We start from the raw sequence: 26509 nt of genomic DNA, 5'->3' as shown, positions 1-26509 counted from the left end.
GTTTACATTTTTCACACCTCACACATAGTTTGTTAAAGCTAATGACTTTTAATCAGTATAATATGTAGCCTGTACAAATGCATTATATTTGTATTATTGCTGAATACAGATATCATATGTAAAAAGAGGGAGAAATACTTTTGGCCTGTTTTGTGATAGAAAACAGTTTGTTCTCGGTCATATGAAACTGTCCATACAAAGCTTTCTCTGTGTTTATTCTACTTGAAGCATGTACCTGTAACATGAAACTGAATACATTCTCCATTATTTCATATCTCGGCATGCTGGGACTGTAGTAACATACTCCACTCCATCCTCCTCCCTCTCTCATTATGCCTGCCTCTCGAAACGCCTCCTTCACTTTGCCCAAGCCTAATTATCTAATTACAGACCCAAGACTTGTTGACTTTGTATTGAAATAGCAGCCAACCTGACACTTCTGCCACCCCCTGTTTTCTTAATCAGCCTCTATGTCGTCTGAATGAGACACAAACAAAGCTTCACTAAACAGCACCTCCACTATGCCTTCATCCTCTGAGACACGAGGGCCTCATTTACAATCCAAATCAGGGTGGGCACAGAGTATGATGTAAAAGTTCAAATGCAAACTCGTGCTTGCTCAGACACAACAGATCTATTCACTCACTGGGTCATGTGCTGAAGCTGCCGCAAGTGTTAAATACACATACAGAAAAGAAAAAAAACAAACATTTTTCCCTCTTTCCCTCTCTTCCAGTGTGAGAGCAGTTCATCAAGACCTAATTATAGCTCAGTAACTGAGCCTTCTGAGATATTTATTTGGTATCTCTCAGTGATCTGTTCTCAGTCGCCTGTCTTGGGCCCCAACCGCGAGTTACGTCAGACATTACCTCAACAAAATCAATTCTGAATGCCAAACTGATGAAACAAGCTTAGGTATTTTGCACATAACTACATAAAAAAGTCTGACCAAAGTTGGATGAAAATGTCTGTACTTTTTCAGGGGCTTTTCGAGGATAACTACAGTGAACTGCAGCAGCATTTGAAGACAGCTTTAATAAAAGTTGGATGTGAAATCTGTAGCTGTGTTCATGAAGTAATACAGTGTGTGCACATTTGTGCGGTATAGAAAAAAAAGTGCAGAGTAGATTTCTGGTGAAACAGGAAGTGCGCTTTTATCTCTGCTGCACTGAGCAACTTTTAGAAACAGGCTCTCAACAGCATTTAGCAGAATAATTTAACTGGCTGATGGGAAGAAAAAAAGACTTAAGCGAAGGTCAACGAATATGGGCATAAAAGAGGAAGCAGAATACTGTGGGTTCAAACTTCCCTGTGAATTTAAAATGAAGATCTTGTGGGACTGTACTTCACAAGATGAGCTACATTCTGTTCTGACACACTGATGATTCTGATGCACTGCATGACTGAATGTGTGTGCACGAGACTGTGGAGAGCAACACCAGAACAAAGACCACAGCAGGGTTTATTTTTTTCTCCTGTCAACCAATGGAGCATTTAAATAATAACTGTATCAACTGTGGAAAGCAATCATGGATCAAAAATCAACACGATGTGTAATTACTGATTACCACACCATGAAAAATACATGTGGGCTTGGTCCAGGGGCTTGCAAAACACTGTTCCCGCCCTTGCCTCAGCATACCATATAAGGCAACAATTCATAAAAGAAAAGCAACTATCAGAAAAGATCGTTCACATCAGTTCTGAACATGACAAACACAAAACCTCAAACCTGTTGCTTGATCTCAAACATTGTCAAGTGCTAAGAAGTGTCAAGAGAGTTAGAGAAACATGATTTGAGATGCGCAACCCAACACAGAAACACAGTGTATAGTATTAAGTATTCTTTTCTTTGTTTCCCTGAACTAAATTTGATATAGAAGTGGGCGTAAAAGATGTTAGATGAAGACGAAACAAACGTGTAACCAAAAACCTTTACATGTCAAGTACGCTAATGGTGCACATGATGGCGACTTAACTGGCTACATGTAACACCTACGAATACAACTAATAGAAAATACAGAAATATTAATCTAAACTTTGACCATTTGTTACTACTGACAAGAACCATCAATATAAGAGTGAAGAGGAGGAGGAGAACGGTTCATCACTAACCTCAAAGAAACAGGATTCGGGTGACAAGGTCCATGATAGCAACCGAACAAGTGTCGATCTCAGTAACCAATGAAAATCAAGAGAAAAACAGACAACAAGAGTGGAAACGGGGGTTAATCCAAGGTGCATTCAGATGGGGGGACAAAGCTGTCTGAAGGTGCGGACCAATGGCCAGCCCCACACTTCGTTCTCACAGCGACAAAAACAAAACTGAAGAGGAGGAGGAGAAAAGAAAAAGACAATGCAATGGCTGCTGTATGAAGCAGAAAAAGGAGAAGTGTTGTGGAGCAACTTGTCCTCTCCCTATGAGTCACGCAGCACTGTCGCCATTGGTAGGGGAGCCCTGCGGCAGAGTGCTTTCACCTGGCCAATCAGCGACAAGTATCTGCCCTAAAATGCAAATGCATTCAGGTGAGTTCCTCATATGGCAGCGATTGGACAAGGCCATAGCGGGGGAGGGGAGAGAAGAGAGATCCAACCAGAGGGCCACACCTCAAACAGCATGAAAGACGATAGACGAGTTTCGCCTGCAGAGGCGGAGGAGTGAAGAGATGTAGGTAAACAGTTGAACAGGTATGTGCTTACTTTAGACTTTGGCCACACAATATGGGCCAGGCCTGGTGATTAAGATCTGTGTGGCAGCTCAGGAGTAAGTTCACATCCCTTTGTGTCCCATTAAAACATTTACCATGAATTGTGAGTCTATTAGCAGTGAGGGAGAGCCTGTCGGGCTGCTGACTTGTGGGGGAGTCGTTCTCCCTGCAGAAAGCCCTATAAAACAACTTCATACCAGTGGGAGGTAAAAAGAAATGAAACTGTAAAGTCGATAGCTATGAGCAAGTGCTTCACCACAGAGGCCCTAAAAGTCTCTCTTCCTCCCCCACCTCCTCCTCCTCTTCAAGATTCAGTGATCATGATCACAGAGAAGCTCCCGTTGAGAACATTTTCATCATCAGTTAAACTCCAGCAGCTAGGTATTCATGTCTCACATTCTACATTCAAAGTGTTATAATCTGCAAAAAGTGTCTGAGTGCAGCTGCAGTAGGTGTGTGTGTGTGTGTGTGTGTGTGTGTGTGTGTGTGTGTGGGGAGGGGGGTGATTTAACTGACACATATCTAGTGTCGGCGTCAAAGTGAAAGTCGACGATACAAACAGCACTTAAAGGAGTTCATCCAAAATGAAAGCGCAGTCAATATCTACTAGTCTCAACCAGATTTAAAGTCAAGTGACGTTTCAGGAGATGTTACAGTGTTTCCTCTCCATTCATTCAGGAGTGGGGAATCTTCACGGTAGAAGAAATGGGAAATAGAATATTATAATCTGTGTGTCTTTAAAAAAAAGCAATAACCAAAAAACACAAACCAATGTAAGGTCCCCTGCACAGAAATACCCCTTTAACCTTTATCAAATCAATGAATATAAACAATATACCGATACTGCTACAACACAATTACAGAGGAGACGATGTATTATTTTTAACCCTTTAAAAGCCTAAAACTTCACTGTAGCTAAAAGCGTTAACGTGCCACGCGTCTGAAGCGGGTGCATGAGCTCGACGGATGTAAATAACTTTATTTGTTTTAAAACGTAAACAACAACTGAAATGAATAAATCACTAAATGGCTCCATACTGCTCAACCAGCATAATCCAAGTTTCCAGAAGCCTTTTACCTTAGAAGGGTAAATCTTCATTTAGGTCACATATCTTACACTATACAACAAAGTGAAACCGGTACCCTGCATTTAACCATCTCAGGGGGAGCCGTTACCATTCATAGTCTGGCGCTGACTGACATCTCATCAGTCAGTAACCTATTGTGTTTTGATGGTAGGGGAAACCTAAGCATGGGGAGAACATGCAGCCTCCTCACAGAAAGCCCCTGACCCAGCAGGATTTGTTCCCAGGACCTTTTTGCTGGGAGGCAAGAGTGCTAACCACTGCGCCACCATGCAGCTACAGGGAAGACTTCAGCCTAAAAAAGCTTGTTAAAAAAAACGTTCTTTCAAGTCAGTTTCAGATCTCAAGGCTTCTGGAAACTTGGATTATGCCCAGACAAACTGTATGGAGCCATTCTGTGGGTTTCTCTCAGTTCTTCTTTTACATCTCAAAAAAAGTCCCCACCTACTTCAGTTGTTAAAGAGAATACTGTTTTGCTGTGTAGCACCAGAAATGTTTCATGGATGAAGAAACTTCAGCTGACTTCTCATTGGCATGACGGTGAGTAAATACTGACTGAGTTTTCATGTTTTGGTGAACTTTTCCTTTAAGTAAAAGTCTTAAAGTATCAACTACACTTCAGTAACAAAAGTTGTTTTCCTGCAATAAATGTTCTTGATTATCAGAAGTACAAGTAAAAGTAATCAACGCACATATTTACATGTATGTATATCAACCAGTTATTTTCCTGGACAATTTTCAGATCTGATGTTCAGCATGTTTCTGATCATGTCATCTAATTGTAGATTGAAGAATTGTAAACACTCATGTACAAATGACTCAAAACTGTACTGACTTGAGAAAATGACTAAATGTCATCACTGCACTTATTTTGTTTGGTTCAGTGTACACACATATAAGCTGAGGCTTGATATGTATCTTTATCAAAAATGACACTCGAGCAAACAGGAAGTGGTGGTCTGTGGTGAGGGTTGAACATGCAGCCTTCACACTCTTGTCTGCACATTTATGTTTTCCACCGAAAAGCCCCTGAGCTATATTTAACCAAGCAAAAGTAAAATATTTGAAAAAAAAAAAAAACCTGGCTTGGATTGGGATTGTTGGGAAAGAACGTAAACATAAACCAACACAGGATTTGATGATTGTTATTTTTTCAAATGAATCCATTAAACTCAATTGCAACTGAATTGAGTCTGTTTGTCACGGACCCCCAAATCACCCTCTCAGTCTCCGTCGAGTGCTCTCATCATCACATTAATTCTTCCTGGCCTCCGTTCAGTGCAGCTCAGAGTAGAAAGCAGCTGTTTGCTTCAGAGCAAATTGATAGCCTCGCTGTGAGGGAAAGTTACACCAAACAAGCTCCATTTATCAACCCCTTTTGGAAATGGTGTCCACACAAACCCCGAAGCCTCTTGGAAGAAAACTTCACATTTTCTGATACAAACTCTGAAGGCTGATGCACTGCAGCGCTGCTAAAGTCCAGGACAAGTATGTAAACATACGGAAACACACATTTGAATCTCTGTGCAAACGTCAAACAGTATGTGAGGTCTGTAGGAGAGCTGCATACAATCAACAAATTCCTGTCAGTTTTAGAGATGTTATCAATCAGTTTTTGCAGTGAGAACAAGAGGTGCTACAATGTCACCGCTATCAGCTATCAAAGGAAACACTTGCAATAAGCTGAGGAGTTGTTCGAGAGCTGCAGCACTCTGCTCTGTAAGCACAAATTCAGCATATTCTTTACTAATTTGTTAAGAAACCCTGCAATGAAACTGTGCTGCATTATAGCGACCGCTAATTGTAGGTAATCAGCGGTGTCCAAAAAACATTTCCCTCTCTTAAAAAAGGAGCAAACACATGTATGAGAGGGTTCAGCTGCCATTGAAAACACTCCATGACTCTCCTTCAGTGAATACTAAGGAGCACATTTATTCCTCGAAGTGCCAGTATCTTCAGAGCCAGATGGAGAATTGTTCTTGTTGTTATTGTTGAGAGGAACTACAGTAACATGAATTAACTGAGAGTCCTTCTTGTTAAGGTCTTTCTGCGGGAGGCAGAGGGAAAAGCTTAACCTGCACAAGCTATAATTTAGTCTACATACAAGTGCTAGTTCGATATCCAGACTCATAAATGTAAAACAAATTCAAGTCAACATTATGACGGCGAGTCAAACAAGCCTGGAATCAATCCAACATATCTGCCAATGTTAATTTGTGCCTAATGTATTGATTGCAAAGAAAACAACGCAAACAAATAAACAACGATACAAACAATAGATTAGTCTGCCTCTGAAGGATGCCCTAAATTGTACCACTTACTTCAAATTACCAATTATTTGATCAACAGAAAATACATTCTGTTGACAACAGGTGAGTAGTTTCCATCTGTTAGCACGTAAATATAAAAATCCTGAAAACACAAGAGGATTTGTTTGCTTTATCAGAATCATGTGATAAAATGATTGTGCTGGCCTGTCTCATAGTCAGTGCATTGTGTTTGTGCTTTATTCCTACAATGGTGGTTGTATAAAAAAAATATGCCTTGATGTGTGATCAGTGCAAAGTCAAACTGCAAAGACACACCTTTCCTTTGCAGTCTAAAAATGGAAAAAGAGTCACTGGTTACATCATTTGTTTTTTGGTTTTTTTGCTACTTCTGCTTAACCACAACGGTTGAAGGCCTTATTTTCTGTGGAAACACTAGCTCTAGCAACTTGTGACTAGCATTTGTCAATATTTGGAACAATTCATAAACTGAATTATTATTTGATTAAGAAAATGATTAACGATGGCTGGAAAAAGCAGGAAAAATCATAATATCTTGTTATTGTTTATGGTCTGAAATTGGGACTGTCTGATTAACAGCCTGGCCAATAATCAGATTTGATATTCGGCATTTTTCCGATCATCGTAATTAGTTCTGTATGGAATACTACTTTTTGAGGTACAGAGCTTTGGCAGTAATAAATAGTAAATATATAAAAGCTTCTGTTTGAAGAGGAGCGAGTGCAGATCATTGGTCTCAACCAAGATGGATGGATGAGTCTGCTATCCTACACTAATGTTGTTTATATTGTTATGTGTTACTGAATAAAAGACATTTCCCAAAGATTTTGTGTGTTTCATGCATGTTTGTGATCTTGGGGGGGTTTTGGCTAAACAAAGGTACAAAACAGTTATGATGCAGTTCATCTTTATCTTTAACATCTATACCCAAAAATCTAAACCTGAATTCTGACCCCAACGAAGTAGTCGAATATTTGGGTCCAGCCCGAATCGGAATCTGTGCTGTTTTGTTTTTTAATCCTATAACAGATAAAACAAGTCAACAATCTGAATCTGCTGTGAAACTTGTATCAAATAAATGTAGTGGAGAAAAAGTTAGCAAAGGTTATTGGTGCTTTTGACTATTAATAGTTTGCCGGGAAAATACCTACTTGATCTCTAGACTGAAACCGGTCAAGTTAAGTGAAGACAGACACTCTATCATTGAGTCCAGTAGGGAAGAAATCTACACAGAGTAACCTCAGGTGGAGTGAGAGAGGAGGGATGTTTCTTTCAGGGTAGATAAACATGCTAAACATGCTGTACATACAGACTCAACTTACATGTCTGGGCAAATACGACACAAGGTTGTTAGAATGTCAGTTTCAAAATTTGGACTTGATTGAACAGAAATGGAAAATCTGCAGAAATGTAACACCAGACACTAGTGGTCTTTGGTTCACCATGTTTTCAGAGACACATTTGTGGCCTCAAATCTAGACTAAACTGTGAATCCTCGTGAGTGGCATGTGAATAATGTGTTATTGTATATTTTACCCCCCCAAAAAAACAGTTTGCAATCATTCTCTCCCAAGACTTTACAATCCTTCCAATTATCTCCAGTAATACTAAGTGCAAACTCACCCAGATTTGTACAACAAATCACGTCCACGCTCTGGGGAAAAGCAATAACAGTGAAGATGTTTAAATTGCTGGTGCTTCATGACATGTCAGTGGGATACAATTAAATTCAGCCCACAGCGTAATATACACAAAAAGCCCCGTCTCGCACAGTCATTGCATTGTGCTATTGCTTTATTCCGACATTGTTGTTGTATTAAAAATATGCCTTGATGTGTGATCAGTGCAGAGAAAAGACACACCTTTTCCTTTCAAAGAATGGAAAAAAAGGGTCACTGGTTACTCCTTTGTGCTAGTTCTGGATAACAGAAGCGAAACCACAACAGACGCTGGCCTCAAAGCCCCCATTTTCTGTGGTAAGTCCCCATTATAGGGCAGAGCACTCAGAAGCTGCTGTGGTTAAGGTCTGTGTCAGTGATCTCCCTCTACCCAAAAGAGGGACACTAGATCATTGATCGCCTGCTTGTTTATAGAAATGTTTGTCATTTTCAATTGATAGGATCACATTAGAACGCTGTCATAGTCTAATGACAGGGTCGCAGTGTGGTATGTGGAGCCCTCAGACAGAACTTGTTTGTATATATTTTCCTGCCACTTGAAATTGATTTATATGCCACATTTTATCTGAGCATTCCCAACAAATTTGCACGAGGCAAACCACTCTACTGAGAACTGCACTCACAATTCATATCACTCAGTAAAGAGTTATGTTGGAGGACTGGCGACTCACACAACCTCACAAACATTTTGAAAACAGTCCTTGACAGGATGAGATATGGGAGCCTTTGGAGGACATGCAGAATTATTTGTGTACCTCGGAGGTCATCTGATGGCTTCTCTAGTCGCTGAAATACTGAGCAGGCAAGCTTTCAGCTGAGGCTGTCAGAGGCCAGCTAACAGGACAGAAGTGCAACCCACCAGAGACGCAGGATGAGGTAAACAAAAGGGCAGCAAGGCAGCATAATTAACCCCACTGAGATGGAGAAAGAATTATTGGAGGAGAAAATACACAGAAAACATCTGTCGGATCTGGATGGTCGTGAAAGATTGAAGGTAACCAAGGTGATATGTAAATAACCGAGTTATTTTGGTTTAAAAACAGGCCAGCTGGTTGGGGTCAGACTTTGTTTTTGTAATAATCTAGCTTGCTCAATAAGCTGACAGCTCATGGCGCTACGAAAACGTTGTCGGACAGTGACCATCCTGTGCTGACCCAGCAGATGATTCACTGTGGTGTCTGAATCTGACTGCAGACTTACAGGCCTAACAAAGAGCTGTGTAGGTGTTCAGCTATGAAGACAACACATCCAGCATGCAACAGCTCATACAAACCTATGTGAGTGATTCATCAGCGCCTCTGAGCAGACTTTGATGCACAGACCACAGGCCGTTAGCAGATATAGTATTCAGTTTACCCGTCTGCGCTCAGACTAATGCGTAACATGAACCATTGCAGACTTGCAAATGGCTTTTTGAAAAGATACTATTGACTCAGGGTCCTGGTCAGACCTGGTCTCCTCGGGGTACCGCTTGACACTCCGTGGAAAAACTGACAAGGAAACTGAAGATATACTGAAGCTGAGCAACTCTTCTACATCATACCTGTCATACTACTCCACATGATGTTTGAGTAATGCGGCTATAAAGGTGTACAGTATAAATATGTGTTCATACTGCTAACTGCTGGTAACTGTAGGTGCCGTGATAATAGTTAGCTCTGTTAGCTGTGTAGCCTGCAGTCTAGCATAAGTAGTATATGTTGTAGTAAAGAAGCAGTGGATGTAATGCTACAGCATAAGTTTAACTTCTACTAGATCCACATTACATTACATACTCATTAATCATTAAATACAGACAATACATTAATTAATCACATATGGAGAGCAGGCCAGCGATCCAGATCCTCCACATGTGACCTCTATGAGCTGTAACTGCTACCTTCAGTCAGATACCAGCAGAGAGCATCACTGCTACGACACGTCACTCACCACATAACTGATGTTTATCATACACGATCACTGAGGTTTTGACAAGTCTCTATGTTTCACACTAGCTAATTCAGGGCTAAGAACATGCTTGTTCAGGGGTGCGGCAACAACCAGCAGTTTCTAACCCGAGCGCTCGAGTTTATCTTAAGCTCATTATTAATAAAATGCCATGAGGCCCTAAGAGCATATTGCTCTGTCACTCAGAGCCTAGATTATAATACCCATTGGCTGCATGCAGCTAAATAATTCAACAAGCCTGCGGACTGCCTGTCACTCTGAAGTAAACCCAAAACAAAATAAAAAAGACTAAATTTACTGATGTGAACACAGACAACTGCCCCTCAGCAGACGTGATGAGCTGCCAGAGCTGCCTGTGAATTGTGTCAACTCTGTCATCATTTATATTAGTCACACTAGTTGAAAGAGTTTGCCGAAAGTAGAATGAGGAAAGATCATTTGGCTTCTTTGGGCAAAGCTTAGTTTGAATCCAGGCACCACTGGCTGAGCTGACTCATGAAAGGCCTCCCTGAACCTCTCGCTGCTACCTCGTTAGAGACATGAGAAATGACAGGGTGAAATATCATTACGCAGCAAAGTTGCAGACAAAGCGCGTTTCTATTTTTGTGAGGGACTACTTTGTGTGGTCGAACTACAGAAGCGTATGGAACATTACAGAGCAAGACATCAGTCTTTAATGTAATTACACATACATCAGTGATGCAGCTTAATACACCAGTGTGCTTACATGACCATAAAAGTATCAAAGTAATATGGTTAACTAATGTCATGATGTCAACACGAGGCCAAAGAGTGGACACTGTATCCTCTGATTCATCTGAGAGTCCCTGGACACACAAAGCCACATGTTGAGGCTAAAAACACCACATCATAACATTTTTCTTACTTTCCCGAGTATATGAAGGATCTCAGCTTTTCTAATGCACTGTCTTAATTGAAATCCTTCATTTTAAAAGGTGCAGTATGTAAGGATCTGCCAATTCATACTCGAAACAAATATGGAGTCATATAACACCTGAGTAACTGCTAACAGCAGCTTGAGTTAGCAGTTGTCACTCAGGTGACTCTGTTTTTGTCGTTGTTTAATGATTAATGCAGATTTTGCTACCTCTGGACAGGCTAGCTTTCTTTATGCTTAGTTTTGCTATCTGGCAGCTAGGCTTTAGCTTCTTAAAATCTAAATCTATATCAGTTCGCTAAGCATAGCATAAAGGCTGGAAACAGATGGAAACAGCTAGCATGGCTCTGTCCAGAGGTAAAATATAAATCATTTAACTAGTACCTATAAAGCTCACTAACTAACACGTTATATATGTCCCTGTTTAATGTTTGTGGATTTACAGGCAGATTTTGTTACCTTTGGACGGGTTAGTTGTCTTTATGCTTAGTTTCGCGAACTGGCTGCTGCGCTTATTCAGTGTACAGATATAATAGGGGTGTGAATCTACTCATCTATCTCTCTGCAAAAGTGTTACATAGGGTTATTTCCTTTAAGTAGAACTGTTTGTCTTCAAATTTTAGTTATTGATTATCACTACAAAGTCTTGCCTTGATTTGCAATTGTATCATTATTAAAATATAAAATGAATATATCCAGCATTATAATCCATCAGAATTGCTCCTTCTGTGAATGTATTGTCCACCTCCTTTACTTATTTCACCTCCTCTGACACACTGATAACACTAATGACTTCAAACACAAAGTTCACTTGTCCTCTTTTACATGCTAAAAATAGCTCAACTGCGATCCTGTTATTACATCATGACAATGTGCAGATTCATGGAGAAACTAAGGCACGGTGACTCGTCCAAGTCACATGCTTGTGAGCGAGGCAGAATGAGGTTACAGGTGGAATTTCCCTCGACTCTAATTACTCTCTGACGTCATGTCCAGTGGCAGCCATTAACTCCTGCTGCCGCTGCCTAGCAATCAAACATGTCTGACAAGGTGATATTCAGGTATCACAAGCCTGCGGTGGTGGTGAAAGAGCAGCATACAATTAGGGAACTTTGCACACAGCAGTTCCCCTGCAAACCCTCAACAGAACACAAGCCAACACGGGGTATTTTTCTACATGTAAAAAAGGGAAGTCCAACAGTTGTATTTCTCTTTTCACAAGTCAGTTCCTGCATTTGTGCATGTCAGTTGAGGTTTCAGCTATCGCTCATGATTGTTTGTTTAGTCAAAGCATATGAACATTGCCATCTTGTGGTTATTTGTAAGGCACCAAATTAATTTACACCTCAGAGAGGGTAATTACGTAAACATGGTGGCCTTGGAGAGTTCATCACACTCTTTTTAAGGTTGCACAAGTCAGTAACCAGTTAGTCTCCTGGTAAAACAACATCATTTGTGTTTCTGCATGCTGAAATATTTATAGGAGGTAAACCCTTTTTTCACATATTACCACATAAGCCAACTTAGAAAAGGAAAAAGCTGCTGGATTCCCGTCTCTTGCAAGGCCACTCTGAGAGCTTTAGTGAAACTGGAGTGCTGCTTTCTAAATAGGATAAAAGCTCAGATCTTCTTTTTGTGTAGCCAAATCAATATCGAGCAGCCCATTAATGCAGGCGAGCACATCTTGGGCAAGAATAAGTGTCTGATGTCTGAGGCGCTCCTCGTTACTAAAGGGAGAGCAGCACAGGACAGCTCCCCATTGTTGTCCTTGGTCATCATCATCACACTCCTCAGCTGCGAAGACTGCTGACGGTGACATCACTGTCGAGAAGATATCTGGAGCGGCTTAAGCCTCGCAGTCATCCATCTGCAGTGTGCACAAACACACACAACTGACCGTATCAGTCAAAGCCTGTGCAGCATTAAGGCTATCAAAGCAGAGAGGAAACAGGCAACGAGAGGCTGAATGTGTGGGCAGAAGCATGGCAGGATGTTTCTAAAACAAGGGCACATGCTTGAAACAAACAAGACGACTCCACACTGGAGTATATTTGGAAAGTCGTGTTCTGGATAATTGCTTTCAGTGGATAGAAGTTTCCAATTATCCATGAGGCTCTGCCAGCGCTCCCACCATAGGGAGACTGTCGGGGAGGGGAGACAGGGTGGGCGAAGGGTGGGTGGGTCCAGCTGGCCTTGTCTCTAGTGGGACTGACGAACTAAAAAACTCGTAACTCTCCCCTTCTCCCTGCGTCACAGCCGCCTCCTCTAAAAGAAGCAACCGCAGTCGACCAATCAGGCCGTGTTTGGCCGTCCCATGATACAAGCATCTTAGCCCAAAAATGTAAACATCTGGCAAACATTTAGACTTGCCACAGAGAAGGGTTGATCAACTATTCTGAAAAAATCTAGTCGTAGAGCACTGCAGACATGTTCTTATAGAAATCGCAAAGCAGGAGGAGAGAGAAACTGTCTGATTTCAGATTCTACTATTTATGACAAAAAAGCACATAAAGAGGCCCGTAAAGTTTCAATACAACTTCCAAGAGCCCAGGCTGACACATCTTAAATGCTTATATTGCGTAGCCAAAGACAAATCAAAGACAAAGCCATATATTGAGGCTAAGCTTGTGTGATACAGACAACACATATCCTGCTTTTTTCCTTACGTTCCCTGGTATCTGAAAGATGTCAGCTTTTTCAGTACAGCATAAACAAATGCGTGTCTGATTCAAATCTTTCAATTAACATAAAAGATGTCCATCTTTTACTCACTGTGAAGCAAAGATATTGCTGAGAAGATTGACACAACTCATGTACCTTCCCATTCAATATGAAGCCAGTTAGCTTAGTTTACTATCACTAAAGTTTAAAGAAAACAGGAAAGAAAACACATTTTAAAAGCTACATGTGGTCTTTTAGCCCTCTAGTTTAAGAAAATTACCTTAAACTGTTGGTCATTATTGGAATTGCTGCCATTAATTGTCAATTGTCAGTGGATTAATTGGCTAATTATTTCTGCTGGAACATCAATTACTTTTAGTCTGAGGCAGTCTAACACCCATTTTCAAATACAGGAATATCACTTTATCCATGTTTACCAGACAAGGCCACACCTGGCACCACTGATTTAGGGATCAAGAGTTAATTCTGACTAAATGAGTGCTACAACTATTAGTACTGACGCTCAAATCACTGTCCTGAAACACAGCTAATACTAATAACAGCCCTGGGGTTCCTCTTTTTTAATTATGACTGCAATAAGATCAGTTGAAATGGGTCATTACAGCAGTTGTAGCTATGACAATGTCAAAGGGGGCATCTCTGAAACACACACACACACACACACACACACACACACACACACACACACACACCATCAGTGCAGTCACATGCCGGCTGACTGACACAATGGGGAGTCACAGGCAAAGTCATAGTGATAGGCAAAGCAGAGCTGCATCATATGAGTTCAGTCTTCCCTTTATTCAATTTCAAAGAGAGGACATAATTCAATATAAAATGTCTGCTCAGCTTTAATATCCTACAACAGGATGTATCATGCCAGTATGTTTTTTTATATATAAAAGTCCTGTGTATTTCACGTTAAAAGCACCAAAAGAAAAAGAGGAAAAATGTGATCATGACTCAACCGAGCACTCACATTATAAAGGCTGCAGACACTTTACAGGAAAGCACATGTTTTGTTAAAAGACTCACCCTCAGCAGAGCATGTTCCCTGGGCTGTACAACAGGCAGTTCAGTGGATGTCCTCCTGAAAACACGGCGACGTTCAGTGGAGCATTATTATCCCAGACAAACGGCTCCACAGCTCAGCTACATCATCGCACAGTCACCGGTCAGTCAGTTTACCCTCCCGCTGCTTTCGTGTTGCTGCTTCCTGACACAAGGTTGCAGTTTTCTCCGACAGGGGCTGATGGCGTGGGGAATTCCTAGCAGTCACATTTTCCTGGGAAATGATTGGCCCGGCTCCAGGGGCTGTGTGCTGCGAGCCTGGTAGTGGTAGTGGTGGTGGTGCGAGCAAAACAGGGCAGGTTTTTTAAAAAGTTGAGCAGTTAGCATCTCCGGCTAAAAGTTGAGAGGTGTCCTCTCCGCCATGAGTGAAGAAGACACCGGTATCCAAGCAACGACGAATGACAGGCTAACGTAAATAAACCGTTACGCGCTCACAGGTGTGGTTCAACGTTTCAGATTAAAGTTCCGGCCGAGAAGAAGAAAGTGAGTGTCGTCGAGTGTTGTTTTTTGTTGTTGTTGTTGTTGTTGTTGTTTTTGTCTCGTTTACTACGTCAGACTACGATGAGTGCGAGCACGGGGAGATGTAAGTGGTAAATATGCATCTTCCGGGAATGTCCAAGCCCCTTGAGAGATGAGAGCAAGTGAGGATAACTCCTCCACGGGCGGGGTTTACAAGTAGATTCTCTGGAAATGATGAGCGTATACTGAGGGAGAGCTGTATCAAATAACGCACAGCTAAAGTACTGAGCATTAGTAAGAGATTACTTGCTCCCAATAGAGAGAGTTGGCTTTATATGTATAGAAATTGTTATGTTAAGGATACATCTGTACTTTTATAAAAGCAAAACAGTCGTTCCCATACCGGGAGTCGAACCCGGGCCGCCTGGGTGAAAACCAGGAATCCTAACCGCTAGACCATATGGGACTGGTGCTTTATCGAAGGGAGGAAGCCATTTTATTCATCATTGATATACTATACTTGTTTTATCATCTACTCTCGTCCTCAAACTGGGAACTGTTCTTCATCTGTTCTGGAACTGTATACATGTTCTCGTAAACTGTGGCGAGATACTTATATACATATAAACAATAATCTGTATAACTTTGAACTTCTACTTGAAGAATGTGCATATATACAGTATATATATATGTATGAATGTTTTCTAATCATCTCATCGTATTTTCATATTTTTGGCAAAGTTTTACATACAAAAATAAAATGTCAGTTTGCTCAGACAAAACCTCACGTCCAGGCTCTCGAGGGAGATTTTTTATTGACATAAAAATTTTTATTCTTTAAAAAAAGAAGAAGAAGAAGAAGAAGAAATAAAAAAAAAAAAAACAAAGTCAGCAAAATTCATTTACATTAACCTGCATGTTTAATTGTTTTATTTTCATTGCCGTCCTATTTTGCTTTAATTGTACCTTTTTTTTATTATCTGTCACTGTTTAATTAGCCTTTGTTTGGGTGTACAGTTTATTTGCTTTGATTGTACTTAATTTTTTTGTTTTCTGCTGCAAGAGACGAAATACAGAAATGTTTACTCAAACATTTCATGAGTGTTTTAGTGATAGTATTTTTACGTGAGTCATTAGCCCATCAAATGTAGTTGTCATGGTGGTCACAAGTAACATTTTACTACAATTCGTTCTGGCATATATTTCAACGCTACATAAGAAATGTTACCATCTGGTGGTCTTTCAGCGTTACTGTAAATTTAAAAACAAGATGTCAGCCATCAATTCCCTGTTTTAGTGTCACTCACTGGTTATACCTGAAGTAATTAATTGAGTATATATTGCGTATATAATCGACAAACTGAATAAAAATGTATTTATATTCGCAACAGAATTAGGAAAATCCTCTAAATATGATCTATGGCTACTGTTCCGAAACAACTAAATATGGGTGCTAAACATATGACGTAATCGTCGGTGGAATGATACAAGTGTGAGGACGGGGAACGATTAATTATATTAAAATACTAAATCTATATTTACAACGAGCCAAAACTAATTTACATAAACATACAGGAATAATCGTAAGAAATACGGTCATTGAAGCTGTAAATGCGTGTTTATGTGGCTACATGGCTCACCAAATTACAGCCAGTCGACGTTAATGCCCTCTTCAATGTGGAAGTGGTAGCGCCCTGAGACTAGCAGAGGCAGCCAAATATTTGACAAACTAGCAATCGTTGGCTAGCCAGCTTGGAGTTTAAATAATACATCGATACAAAAAAAAAACTATATTTACTTACACTTGGGCCGCTAACGTTTATGCTAAGGACTTAGGTTTCCGTTTAAAGAGGATGTCAACTCCAGCAAGACGACGTTTAATGAGAGATTTTAAACGGTAAGCGAAAAGAAAACAACAGAGAAGTAGCTCTAAGCTAAGATTAGCAACCTCCGGCTAGCTTGTAAGCGTTAGCATAAACGGCGATCTGAACTACAAACGCCACCGTCAAAGAACATCACAAATTGACATATTAACACCAGGTGGATTACAATCGTGTATTTATCTTAGATTGTGGAAGCTGCCGTTAATTTGGGGTAGTGTTAAACCGATTAATAGATTCTCAGGTGACGTTAACGATACTGGTAGGTGGCGGGGATACCAGCGTTAGCAAGGTAGCCAGGAGTAGTATCGTTCATGTTGTGTAACTTACTGCCTACTTTCTTAGATGTAGTGATAATCAGGTGTCCTTGTACTTTATTATCGTAGGTCAACATTAATCATTTTCCTCGAGCCGTCCCCGAAACAGTTAATGGCTCTGTTCATATGTGATTTCTTGGGGTTTCGTTTGTAACTGGTTCTTTGAGACCAGTTGAAGTCATTGACCAGATGGCCCTTCACAGCCAGATGAAACATTTGGGTGGATCTACACTGGCCAAACACGCTTATCAAAGGGAGCTTCTATCCCCGGGCCTCGATAGATCACTATCTAAGCCTGGGGATAAGCAACCATCTGCCATGCAGTCACCAAAAAAACCTGTAGACAATCAGCTCAGTCGGCTATGACACATGGTTAATTATCCCTGATCTTTAGTATGTTCTCAAAAAACAGTTCTAATCATAACGTGGTCCAAGACCTGATCCTGGTTGTTCCATTGTCAACATCAGTCATCACAGTATTTTTGGACCATGTTAACTTGAATAAACAGTCATTATGAATGTGATTCTGAAGTACTGTTTATTTTAACTAGGGTAGAACAGTTGTCTGTTGACAATATCCAAATATTTTACCACCTTATTACATTGTTATAGTATGATAGATACCATTGAATTATTTAAACAAATCCAGATTAATAAAAGCCACCCGGCTCTAAATATAGGTGAAGTTTTCTTCACTGGAGTATCTGCAAACTGTGATACAACTTTGACCTGGTTTCATACTCAGCAGACCCTTCTGTCTGTGTGGCGTAAAATATGCCATTGATGGTGTAATACAGTAGGTCTAGTAGTAATATTACCCATATTTTTTACATTTGCTCCGAGGTTTCTGCCAGTTTTTTTTTTTTTTTTTCCCTCTTCTCACCACTGTCCCCAAGTGCTCTGTAAATGAATTAATCAATCAGTCTAGTCTATACCTGCTCAATTTGTAAAGTGTCATGAGGTGACTTTTGTTGAGAACTGGCTCTATACAAATAAAGATTTATTGATTGATTTTGTGATACCACTTTTCTTTTGCTGTTAGGCTGCAAGAGGATCCTCCAGCTGGAGTTAGCGGGGCCCCATCAGAAAACAATATCATGGTATGGAACGCAGTCATTTTTGGGTAAGTCAACTTGATTTGTTTAAAATGATAACTGACCAGTTTTGGACATTTTTTAGTAATGATTTATTGACTGCTTGTTTTTTTTTCTTTAACACAATGATAGAGCTGTAGATTTGGTCAGCAGTTTTTGTGGCTATTTCAAATGAGTGACATCATGTGTTTCCTCTCTTTTAGCCCAGAGGGAACACCTTTTGAAGATGGTAAGCCCTTTCTTATGCTTTCTACATTTAAGTAATTTACTTCTACAACATTAATCCAGTAAATATTCGCAATGAATCTAACCATTGGATTTTGAAAGTAAGACTACATCAATCGGGAAGGATTTAGATTTAGATAACACATGGGCCAGAAATCTGATTATAGTTTTGTGTGGGGTTTTTATAGTTATGTTACAGTCAGTGCTACCACATGGGAATGTTGTATTGTCTTAAACATGTGGTATCATAAATGTATCTGACCAACCTTAGTGTGGTTAGGATGAGTGGAATTTAGATGGTGCTTTGAGAGTAAATCAAGGTAGACGGTGTACTCAGGAAACTACAACTATAGATCGGTTCTCCTTCATGGGTCAAATGCAGTCTGTGTTTTTTTTTAAGTCTTGCTGTTTAAACCCATAACTTACCACACTGGATTGCCCAAGAAGGCAGACGTTTGACATGGAGGTGACTCACTGACTGTCTTCCTCAGTGTCTGTGCACTGTCTAAACAACTGTTCTGAATATAGTACTTTGGATATTATAGATTAAAGACTATAGGAATTATTTACTTCTCACTAGATGACTTACAATAATAAATGGAGTAGTAACATAACTTCAAAGCTCTTGTATTTTCCAACAGACATTTAACCCAGGGCTAGTAGAAGTGCGGTTTGAATAGAATAGCCAGCAACACAAACTGATAAATGTTCTCATGGGCTTGATCACTATAATAGACTGTGTTTGGTAAATGTATTCTAATCCTTACTATGCCATCACTTTTTCATTTCAGGAACCTTCAAACTTACCATTGAATTCACAGAGGAATATCCAAATAAACCTCCAACAGTGCGATTTGTCTCCAAAATGTTTCATCCGAATGGTATGTACACCCGCTGCCAGGGTCAGATAATCACTGTTGTTGCATTTATCCTTCATTGATCTGAGAGCTGACTTTTCTTGATCATCCATCTAAAAAACGTTATATTCTGCATGATTTCTTGCAGTGTACGCAGATGGCAGCATATGCTTAGATATACTTCAGAATCGTTGGAGTCCAACCTATGATGTGTCTTCAATCTTAACTTCAATACAGGTGAGCTAACACAATATTTTAAGGTCATTTCTACATGTGATGTCTTCGCTAGAAACCTAACCCGCTGACATTCTCTGTTGTATATTTAAAGTCTTTACTGGATGAGCCAAACCCAAACAGTCCAGCCAACAGCCAAGCAGCCCAGCTGTACCAGGAAAACAAGCGGGAGTACGAGAAGAGGGTTTCTGCTATTGTTGAACAGAGTTGGCGCGACTGTTGACCCCTGTTATTGTTCGAGTAAGGACAGTGTCCAGCCCAGAATCAAGAAACCACTGATCAAGAAAAACAACTGATCTCACAGAAATAAAACAACACTTCTTTAAAAATCCTTCTCAGTATATTTGTCCCATAACTGTTGCTAAGTTTGTATGCTGTTGTGTTGTGGCATTCACTCCTGCCGAATGCTATTGTCGGGCAATAGCGTGTTTGTTAAAAGTTAATGTACCTTGTTATATCCGGGTTACTTGCTACATGTCCCAACTCTTTTCTTTAAAAAAACAAAAAAAAACAAAAAAAGGCAATAGCCAGTCTCTCAGTTGTCACCTTTCTACCTGTTTATTTACACCTGAAGTAAACTGGTCAGATGATACAGTGACAGTTAATTAGATGTGCTTGCTGTGTGGTTTGCTGTGTAGAGATTCCGACAGTTCATATCTACAAAAAAAACAAAACAAAGCTGTTTGTGGGTGTTCCTCCTCCTGTTTCAGTGGCCTCTCTCTCCTTTTGGTTTTGTTTCTTTCTGCCTTTTGAAAGCCTTTCAGAGGGATTGAAATATTAAACCTGGCATGGACATTTATCCCTCTAAGAAGTTCTGAGCTCAACAGATGCCTCTGGGGGTCATTTCTCCCTCAAATGTACTTCTTAAAGCCATGCCTCTTTTTTTTATTTTAAGATGTTCTAGATATTGGTGAGTATATTACATGTCAACACAGAAACGAGACATCAAGTTCCCTTTTTGGGCACTTCACTTCGTTTCACAATGCTGACATTAAAAAGGCTGTCCAACATTTCTATGCTATTTTACAATCTTAAAAGTCAGCTGTCATAATAGGCTGATGATACTGTTAAAAAACAAACAAAAAAAACATGGTGTCTGTTTTCAGATTATACAGCTCTGCACTGGTAACCCATGTAACAAACTGTACATTTTCTTGTAAATAAAATAAATATACATCAGTCGTCTTTGTCGCTTTTGTGCAAAAATATCCATGTTAATCAGCCCGTTGATGGTTATCAGCTTTAATTTATTCAGTTATTACAGCTGTGAAAACAAGCAGACAAGTTAACTGTACTCACATAAAACCAACACATCTGACATTTAACAAACATCACAGCTTTGATTTTCTGAACATGGATGCAGCTTGTACTTGTAGAATGATCTCCAGGTGTTAAACGAGCCAACAACATTGCAGGTATTGCTGAATAGAGATGTGTCACTACAGTGAGACAGGTACATCGAGCTACAGATTGTTGTTAATGCCTCTTTAATCCTTCGTCAGCTGTCTACAATGTTCAAGCAGTTAAAAGCTGCATATTCTGCCAGGTTCCTTAAATAGCCACAAAACAAAAAAAAATGTGAATTTTGCTGACAAAAACCTCATAAAGCCATTTTTTTTGTTTTTCAAATAATGAAATAAGTTTAGCATCATTAGGAAATGATACCATTAAGCACTGAACACAGGCTTGTGCAAAAGTGAAACATCATATAGGACATGTGGAATGGCAGGAGACGAAGAAGACAAATTATTTATCCTGAAGCTCCTGCTAAAGCTAAAGTACATGGCAAAGGAATGCAGAAACCACAGGTGATATCTGAAGGATTCCCCTTTAATAATGCCTGTTGTAAATCTGTTACACACAAGTATAAACACGCTTGAGTGTGATTTGTTCTGATGTCCAAACCGATGAAGATTTTTGTCTTTTTTTTTGTCATTTTGCTCTGCATGCAAATTAGTGAGAGGCCTGAGGTTTCACGAGCTCGTATCGTCCCACCTGTCCTTCCTGTAGAAGCTGACCAATCAGCTGGTCTTTGTGCACTTTGCGACTGACAACGAGGAAGCGCTGCCGCCCCTGTCCGTACGACTTGCTCCGGAGGCCGTATTTCTGAGATATCTGGTGGATCTGCTTGCGCTCATCGTTGGTGAGGTCAGTGGAGAAGCGGAGATCATCCTGGCGGTCTGAACTGGCGTAGTTACGTATGATGTCCTCGATGTCACGCTTGCTGAGCTGGTTTCCTGTTTTGTCCATGTCCATACCCAACCCCTCTCTGGAGAACTGCTCCTTCACTCTGATTGGTTCTGCGATGCCTTCCCCGTCTCGGCCCAGACCACCTCCTTTCCAGCCCATCTTGCGGAGCAGCTGGTTTCCTATGTTGTCTTCCTTGATCTCCTGCCTTGTTGCCTCCTCACCGGAGCGAGCCAGGATCTGGGATCGGGATATGGCATCGTTGTGACCCTCCTTCCTTAGGTTGGATTTGACCACGGCCTGCGTTTGTCTCAAGGTGGCTAGCGCTTCCTCTGCTGCAATGTGCTTCACTATTTTTTTAGGCCCAATTCCTGCTGCCACATACTGTCCTTCTAAGTAAACTTCACACCTCCAGCGATGATCGGGCAGGACCGTGAACTTGTAATCAGCAGTCACTTTGTTGAACTGAGCGGTGTCATTGATGATGCAGATTGCATTGTCAGAGTTTTCCAGGATGACCAGCTCGCTCAGATGCTTCTTTTTTACGACCTGTTGCCCAAAGCGTCCACCGTAATCTGACTGATTGTTTCCTCTGGAGTACTGTGATTGTTGCTGCTGCTGCTGGTGTTGTTCTTGTTCTTGCTGCTGCTGTTGTTGCTGCTGCTGCTGTTGTCGCTGCGCCTGGTTCATGCGAAGTTTCCTCACCGCCTCTTCCGCCGCTGCATGCTTCGAGCTCTTTTTAGTGCCGGTCGCTTGTGCCACCAGCTCATCCTGCAGGAAAACACTGCACAGCCAAGCGCTGCTGTTGGGGAGCATGTCAAACTTATAGTCTATCTTCATGCGATTAAACGCTGCAGAGTTGTTGAGTATGCAGATGGCATCGTGAGCATTGTCCATGACCACAAACTCTGTCCAGTGCTTCCGTCTGTCCGGCTCGTATTGGCCCTTAGAGCTGGGTGTTGGTTTATCCTCTGGGTTGCGAAGTGCAGGTAAAAAGGGCGGGGTCGGGCTGTGCATCTGGCACACGACTATGTCATTGACAATTGAGTGTCTGTATTTACGCTGCACCACACGAACCTCGACTGGTTTCAGGAAGAGTTTTACAGCTTGCTCAGAGGCCCGGTCCCTCGCCCCATTTTTACTACCAGAGTATCCTGTGGCGAGATACACTCCCTGACATCTCAGTTCACAGGCGTAACCATCTGTTGGAACTTTCCTGTTCTTCGGTAGGTCAGCCTGAGGTATATCCTTCAGGTTGACATATATATACTCAGGATTAGTCTTGCAGGCCTGAATGCTGCGGCTCAACATGAAATTATAGTTTGGTGACTCACTTCCTGTCATGAACATAGGGTCCCTGAAAGCAACAGCCAACGCAGACGCTACACTGGCAATCAGCCTTTGCTTCTCATCCAGCGTTGACTGAGCAACAGGAACAGGCTGTGACGATGAGCCCAGCTGTGAAGTGGTGGGGCTGCTCCTGCCCGGGCTGTTGTAGACTCTGCAGAATGGCCTGCTTGATGACGGCCGGTCCTGATGACTGTACCCCAAACCCTGACGTCCCGAATCCCGGCCTGCTGGTCTGCTCCCTCCCCCATATCCATTATATCTCTGCTGCTGAGAATAGGAATCTGAATTTCGAGTGCCGTGGGCTTCATACTTGGCTGAGTAGTCCTGCTGTGTTTTTGCCATGAAGTTTGCGGTGGACCCACGTCCTCCATAACCCAGCCCACTTGTACTACCTGAAAAAGTGTCTCGGTCTCTATCTCTGTGGGAACCCCAAGAGTCAGAACTGTACGACGGGACTCTGTCAAAAGCCGGCCTCAGGGAGGAGGTACCGCCCTGCGGTCTGCTGGCGCTGCTGTAGGAGGAGTGTTCAGAGTCCCTCTGTCTCATACCGAACGACTCACTCCTCCTGCGCTCCTTATCGTTCTCCTTCTCATCAGCACCACTTCCTCCACTGCTTCCACCACTGACAAAGTGTACAGGCTCAAACCGAGGTCTTGAACCAAATTTTGACACAGGCATTTTTCTCATGGGCTCGTCTCCTGCAATAAGATGATACAGGCAAACAGTTTAGCAAAATGGATGTCTCGTTTGACTTGGGGCACTTATAAGTAATTATCATTTCACATGGGCACAACAGTTTTAATGTGATTAAAGTTTGTATTTGTCTAAGTTTCAAGAAACCCCATAAAAAAAGCCAACAATGTACTGATCCTCCTAAGTATTGACTGTGAGGCTGAAGCCGGACACAGCTGATTTCTCCGAGCCACAAAGCTGCACTGTTGTACTAAACCTGCTCCAAACACATAAATGAGCCACACTGGTGACACATTCCTTCATGACGATAAACACACTGTAGTTTATTTTGAGGCAATGCCACATACACCGTCCTTCTGCCATAAATACTCAGTAGTGCACGAAAAATGCAGCTGAAAGATCCAAAAATGCAGAAAATGTATCCTGATCTTTAAACAAAAATGGTGAGTATACATTTGTGGCCAGTTTTTTTTACAATATTACTTCTCCAGTATTAATTAATAACCTTGGGCTTAAAACCACAAACAGACTGGAGATATCTGGAAGTACTGAGTCAGAAAAGCACAGACGAGTTTTGGTCTCTTCATTGGAAAAGCCCAAATATAGAATTTTGCCAGCCTCGTGTTTTAACGCTGGATATGAATGATGAATTGATCAGGAATTTAACAGACTGAAAATGTATCAACTGACAGTCAGAGATGGGAACAAATACATCATTTTGTTATTAAATTTAAGGTTATTTGTAATTTAAAATGAAATACTAAACTGTAGTTTAGTTGCCTTGACGTAGGATCATAAAGGTATTCGGTCAGTTGTTGAAAACTGACAGATTGGTATTTAGTGTCATTTAGTTTATAAGACTTGGTGTTTACAAAAACTGTTCGATAAACTCATGATGTAGCCCACTCCTACTTAGCACTGAAAATGATTAAAACAAGTCTATGATAGAAAAAAGGGCAGCTGACTATCAATGAAAGAATCCTTTGCCGCAGCCTGAAATCCCAAAACACACGTCTGACTCACAATACTGCTGCTCATGAGCCTGGTGAACATTTTAATGTTTGGATCGGCTCCAAATTTAGAAAAATGAACCTTTCACCTCAATCACCTACACTTCACATAAGAAAAATATGATATGTAATATGTTGTGACATGTTTCGATTTGAGGATGCAGTGGTGAAACACAAACAGCACAGAACCCAGATGAAGACTCACTGCCATCAGAAGAATTAGGTCTCTTTTTTGCTTCAAAACTAGGACTGAGGTCAAAGGAGGGCATTTCGCCAGTGCAAGTCCCTTCTGCCATCACCAGCACCGTCCAAATCAAATCCGGGCCATACCTGTCATTGAGGCCAGAGATGCGAGTTAGACATCACGTGAATGGATGAAATACACAAACACAACACCTAACGTGTTGATACACCACGCTGCCTGCAGAGGCTCAGAGAATTCAAAAGGAAAACAAACAGCATCTGCCTGCAGCATTCATCCAGAGACTGAAATACAAATAATGTCACTGGACGTAACATTGTTTTACACTACTGAACATTTAATGGATGAACAGGAGAGATGATCAGCCTCATATTGTCATTAAACACAAGGCCCTGACAGAGTGACGCAGTAGGCCAACACAGTCCATCCCTTACATGTTAGCAAACATGTCTAAGAGGCTAAACATTACATTTAGCAACATTTAAATGTGTGATTACTTAAATGTATCATGATCATCTCACCTTAAGGTGTAGCCTTTGGTCCGATTTATATCTCTGTCCTGAGCAAGACACAGTGCATTTATTTATATGATCAGCCGGCTGTTATTATCGTGCTAGCCTCTTTTTTTTTTAGCTAGCTAACGTTAGCAGCTCGTTGGTGGCTGCTAGCATTAGCCAGCTAGCTAACCCAGCTCCACTTCAACAGCAGCAGCCTGCTCGTTTACTTTTTTCTACCAGATTCAGTTCGCGCTCTGAGGAAACCGACATGTGGGTTTGTGTCCGTTCAGTGAATATTTCCGAGCCGAGGTGCTAAAAAACGCAGCGCGAAACCTCCTGGGAGTTACAGATAACCTCTCTAACTAACTAGCTAGCTGGAAGCATCCATTTTCTGGTACAGCTACAGTAAAATCATGGCGTCTGACACCGCACTGGCCCATAATGCTTTGCGGCCGGACAGTTCAACACCGTCGTCTGCCACCAGGCGCACGAGACAGAACTCACCTGCACCTGTTTACAGACAGGACAAGTGATCACACTGTGGAAGCTCGTTAAACACAATGAAGAACTTCGCCTTGATTTAAAATAAATAAATGAATAATTTTAAAAATCAAACAATCATGACTAAACATTATGTTAGTCATGATTGTTTGATTTTAAAAACTATTTATTTTTAAAATGTGTTTCTTTTCATGACTCCTAATGTTTAGTCATGATTTTGAGCTAAAAGGTCTGATTTGTGCTCAAAATCATGAGTTAAATGGAGGATACTATGAGATAAAAAGCCAGAATCATGAGATAAAAATGAGTGAGATTTAAAAATTTAAAAGTCATAATTATGCTAAAAACACACATTTCTGAGTTAAAAAGTCAAAATTCTAGGCTATAAAGTCATACTCACGAGAAACAAAGTCATAATTGTGATTTAAAAAGCCACAACTATTCAAGGAATTTGAAATTATGAGATAAAAAGCCATCACTATGCTTTAGAAAGACAGAATTGAGTTAAAAAAAATCGATTCCATGAGACAGAATTACTAATTATGAGATAAAAAGTTGAAATCATGAGATGAAAAGTCATAAATATAAGATAAATAGCCATAATTATGCTTAAAATAATATGACATTGTGTTAAAAAGTTGAAATCAT

General features: G+C 40.9%; 3 protein-coding genes and 1 non-coding gene across 8 annotated transcripts in view; 1 reads left to right on the top strand and 3 right to left on the bottom strand.

Annotated features, from left to right (window-relative positions):
• Nucleotides 1–14453, bottom strand: part of elf1 (E74-like ETS transcription factor 1) — a 43571-nt gene extending 29118 nt beyond the window's left edge. For 2 of the 3 annotated variants that reach the window (XM_037077886.1, XM_037077890.1), the window contains exon 1: nt 14320–14453. The gene's annotated coding sequence lies outside the window, so the exon portion shown is untranslated. Of the gene's footprint in view, nt 1–2115; nt 2431–14319 lie in introns of those variants that run through there. The other variant, XM_037077888.1, reaches the window with a different exon arrangement.
• Nucleotides 14454–14709: 256 nt separating this feature from the next.
• ube2a (ubiquitin-conjugating enzyme E2A (RAD6 homolog)) lies at nt 14710–19752 on the top strand. Of its 2 annotated transcripts, none has more exons than XM_037077892.1 (6): nt 14710–14838; nt 18054–18134; nt 18309–18334; nt 19122–19211; nt 19336–19424; nt 19516–19752. In XM_037077892.1, exons 2-6 carry the CDS (start codon nt 18109–18111, stop codon nt 19642–19644), a joined length of 360 nt encoding a protein of 119 aa, XP_036933787.1. In that variant the 5' UTR covers nt 14710–14838; nt 18054–18108; the 3' UTR covers nt 19645–19752. The 2 variants fall into 2 exon arrangements, with proteins under 2 accessions (XP_036933787.1, XP_036933786.1); XM_037077891.1 differs by lacking the exon at nt 14710–14838 and adding an exon at nt 16503–16711.
• On the bottom strand, nt 15209–15280 carry trnae-uuc. Its single transcript has one exon. It is a non-coding gene; the product is annotated as a tRNA-Glu (tRNA).
• A 1478-nt stretch (nt 19753–21230) lies between the features above and the next one.
• nkrf (NFKB repressing factor) lies at nt 21231–25990 on the bottom strand. Of its 2 annotated transcripts, XM_037077884.1 has the most exons (4): nt 25865–25963; nt 25385–25422; nt 24867–24991; nt 21231–23656 (listed from the first exon to the last, which is right to left on the bottom strand). In XM_037077884.1, exons 3-4 carry the CDS (start codon nt 24955–24957, stop codon nt 21375–21377), a joined length of 2373 nt encoding a protein of 790 aa, XP_036933779.1. In that variant the 5' UTR covers nt 24958–24991; nt 25385–25422; nt 25865–25963; the 3' UTR covers nt 21231–21374. The 2 variants fall into 2 exon arrangements, with proteins under 2 accessions (XP_036933779.1, XP_036933780.1); XM_037077885.1 differs by lacking the exon at nt 25385–25422 and having other exon boundaries at nt 25865–25990.
• Between the last annotated feature and the right edge of the window lie 519 nt (nt 25991–26509).

This window comes from Acanthopagrus latus, chromosome 18, assembly GCF_904848185.1.
Source record: "Acanthopagrus latus isolate v.2019 chromosome 18, fAcaLat1.1, whole genome shotgun sequence".
In the NCBI taxonomy this organism is placed as follows: Eukaryota; Metazoa; Chordata; class Actinopteri; order Spariformes; family Sparidae; genus Acanthopagrus; species Acanthopagrus latus.
This window is presented reverse-complemented; position numbering and strand designations above follow the sequence as displayed.

Coding starts and splice junctions, on each gene's coding strand:
- ube2a (XM_037077891.1), top strand. CDS start 16,668: ATGTCAACTCCAGCAAGACGACGTTTAATGAGAGATTTTAAACG. Junction 18,335..19,121: donor GGGAACACCTTTTGAAGATG/GTAAGCCCTTTC, acceptor TTTTCATTTCAG/GAACCTTCAAACTTACCATT. Junction 19,425..19,515: donor CAATCTTAACTTCAATACAG/GTGAGCTAACAC, acceptor GTATATTTAAAG/TCTTTACTGGATGAGCCAAA.
- nkrf (XM_037077885.1), bottom strand. CDS start 24,957: ATGGCAGAAGGGACTTGCACTGGCGAAATGCCCTCCTTTGACCTCAGT. Junction 23,657..24,866: donor ACCTAATTCTTCTGATGGCA/GTGAGTCTTCAT, acceptor ATCTTATTGCAG/GAGACGAGCCCATGAGAAAA.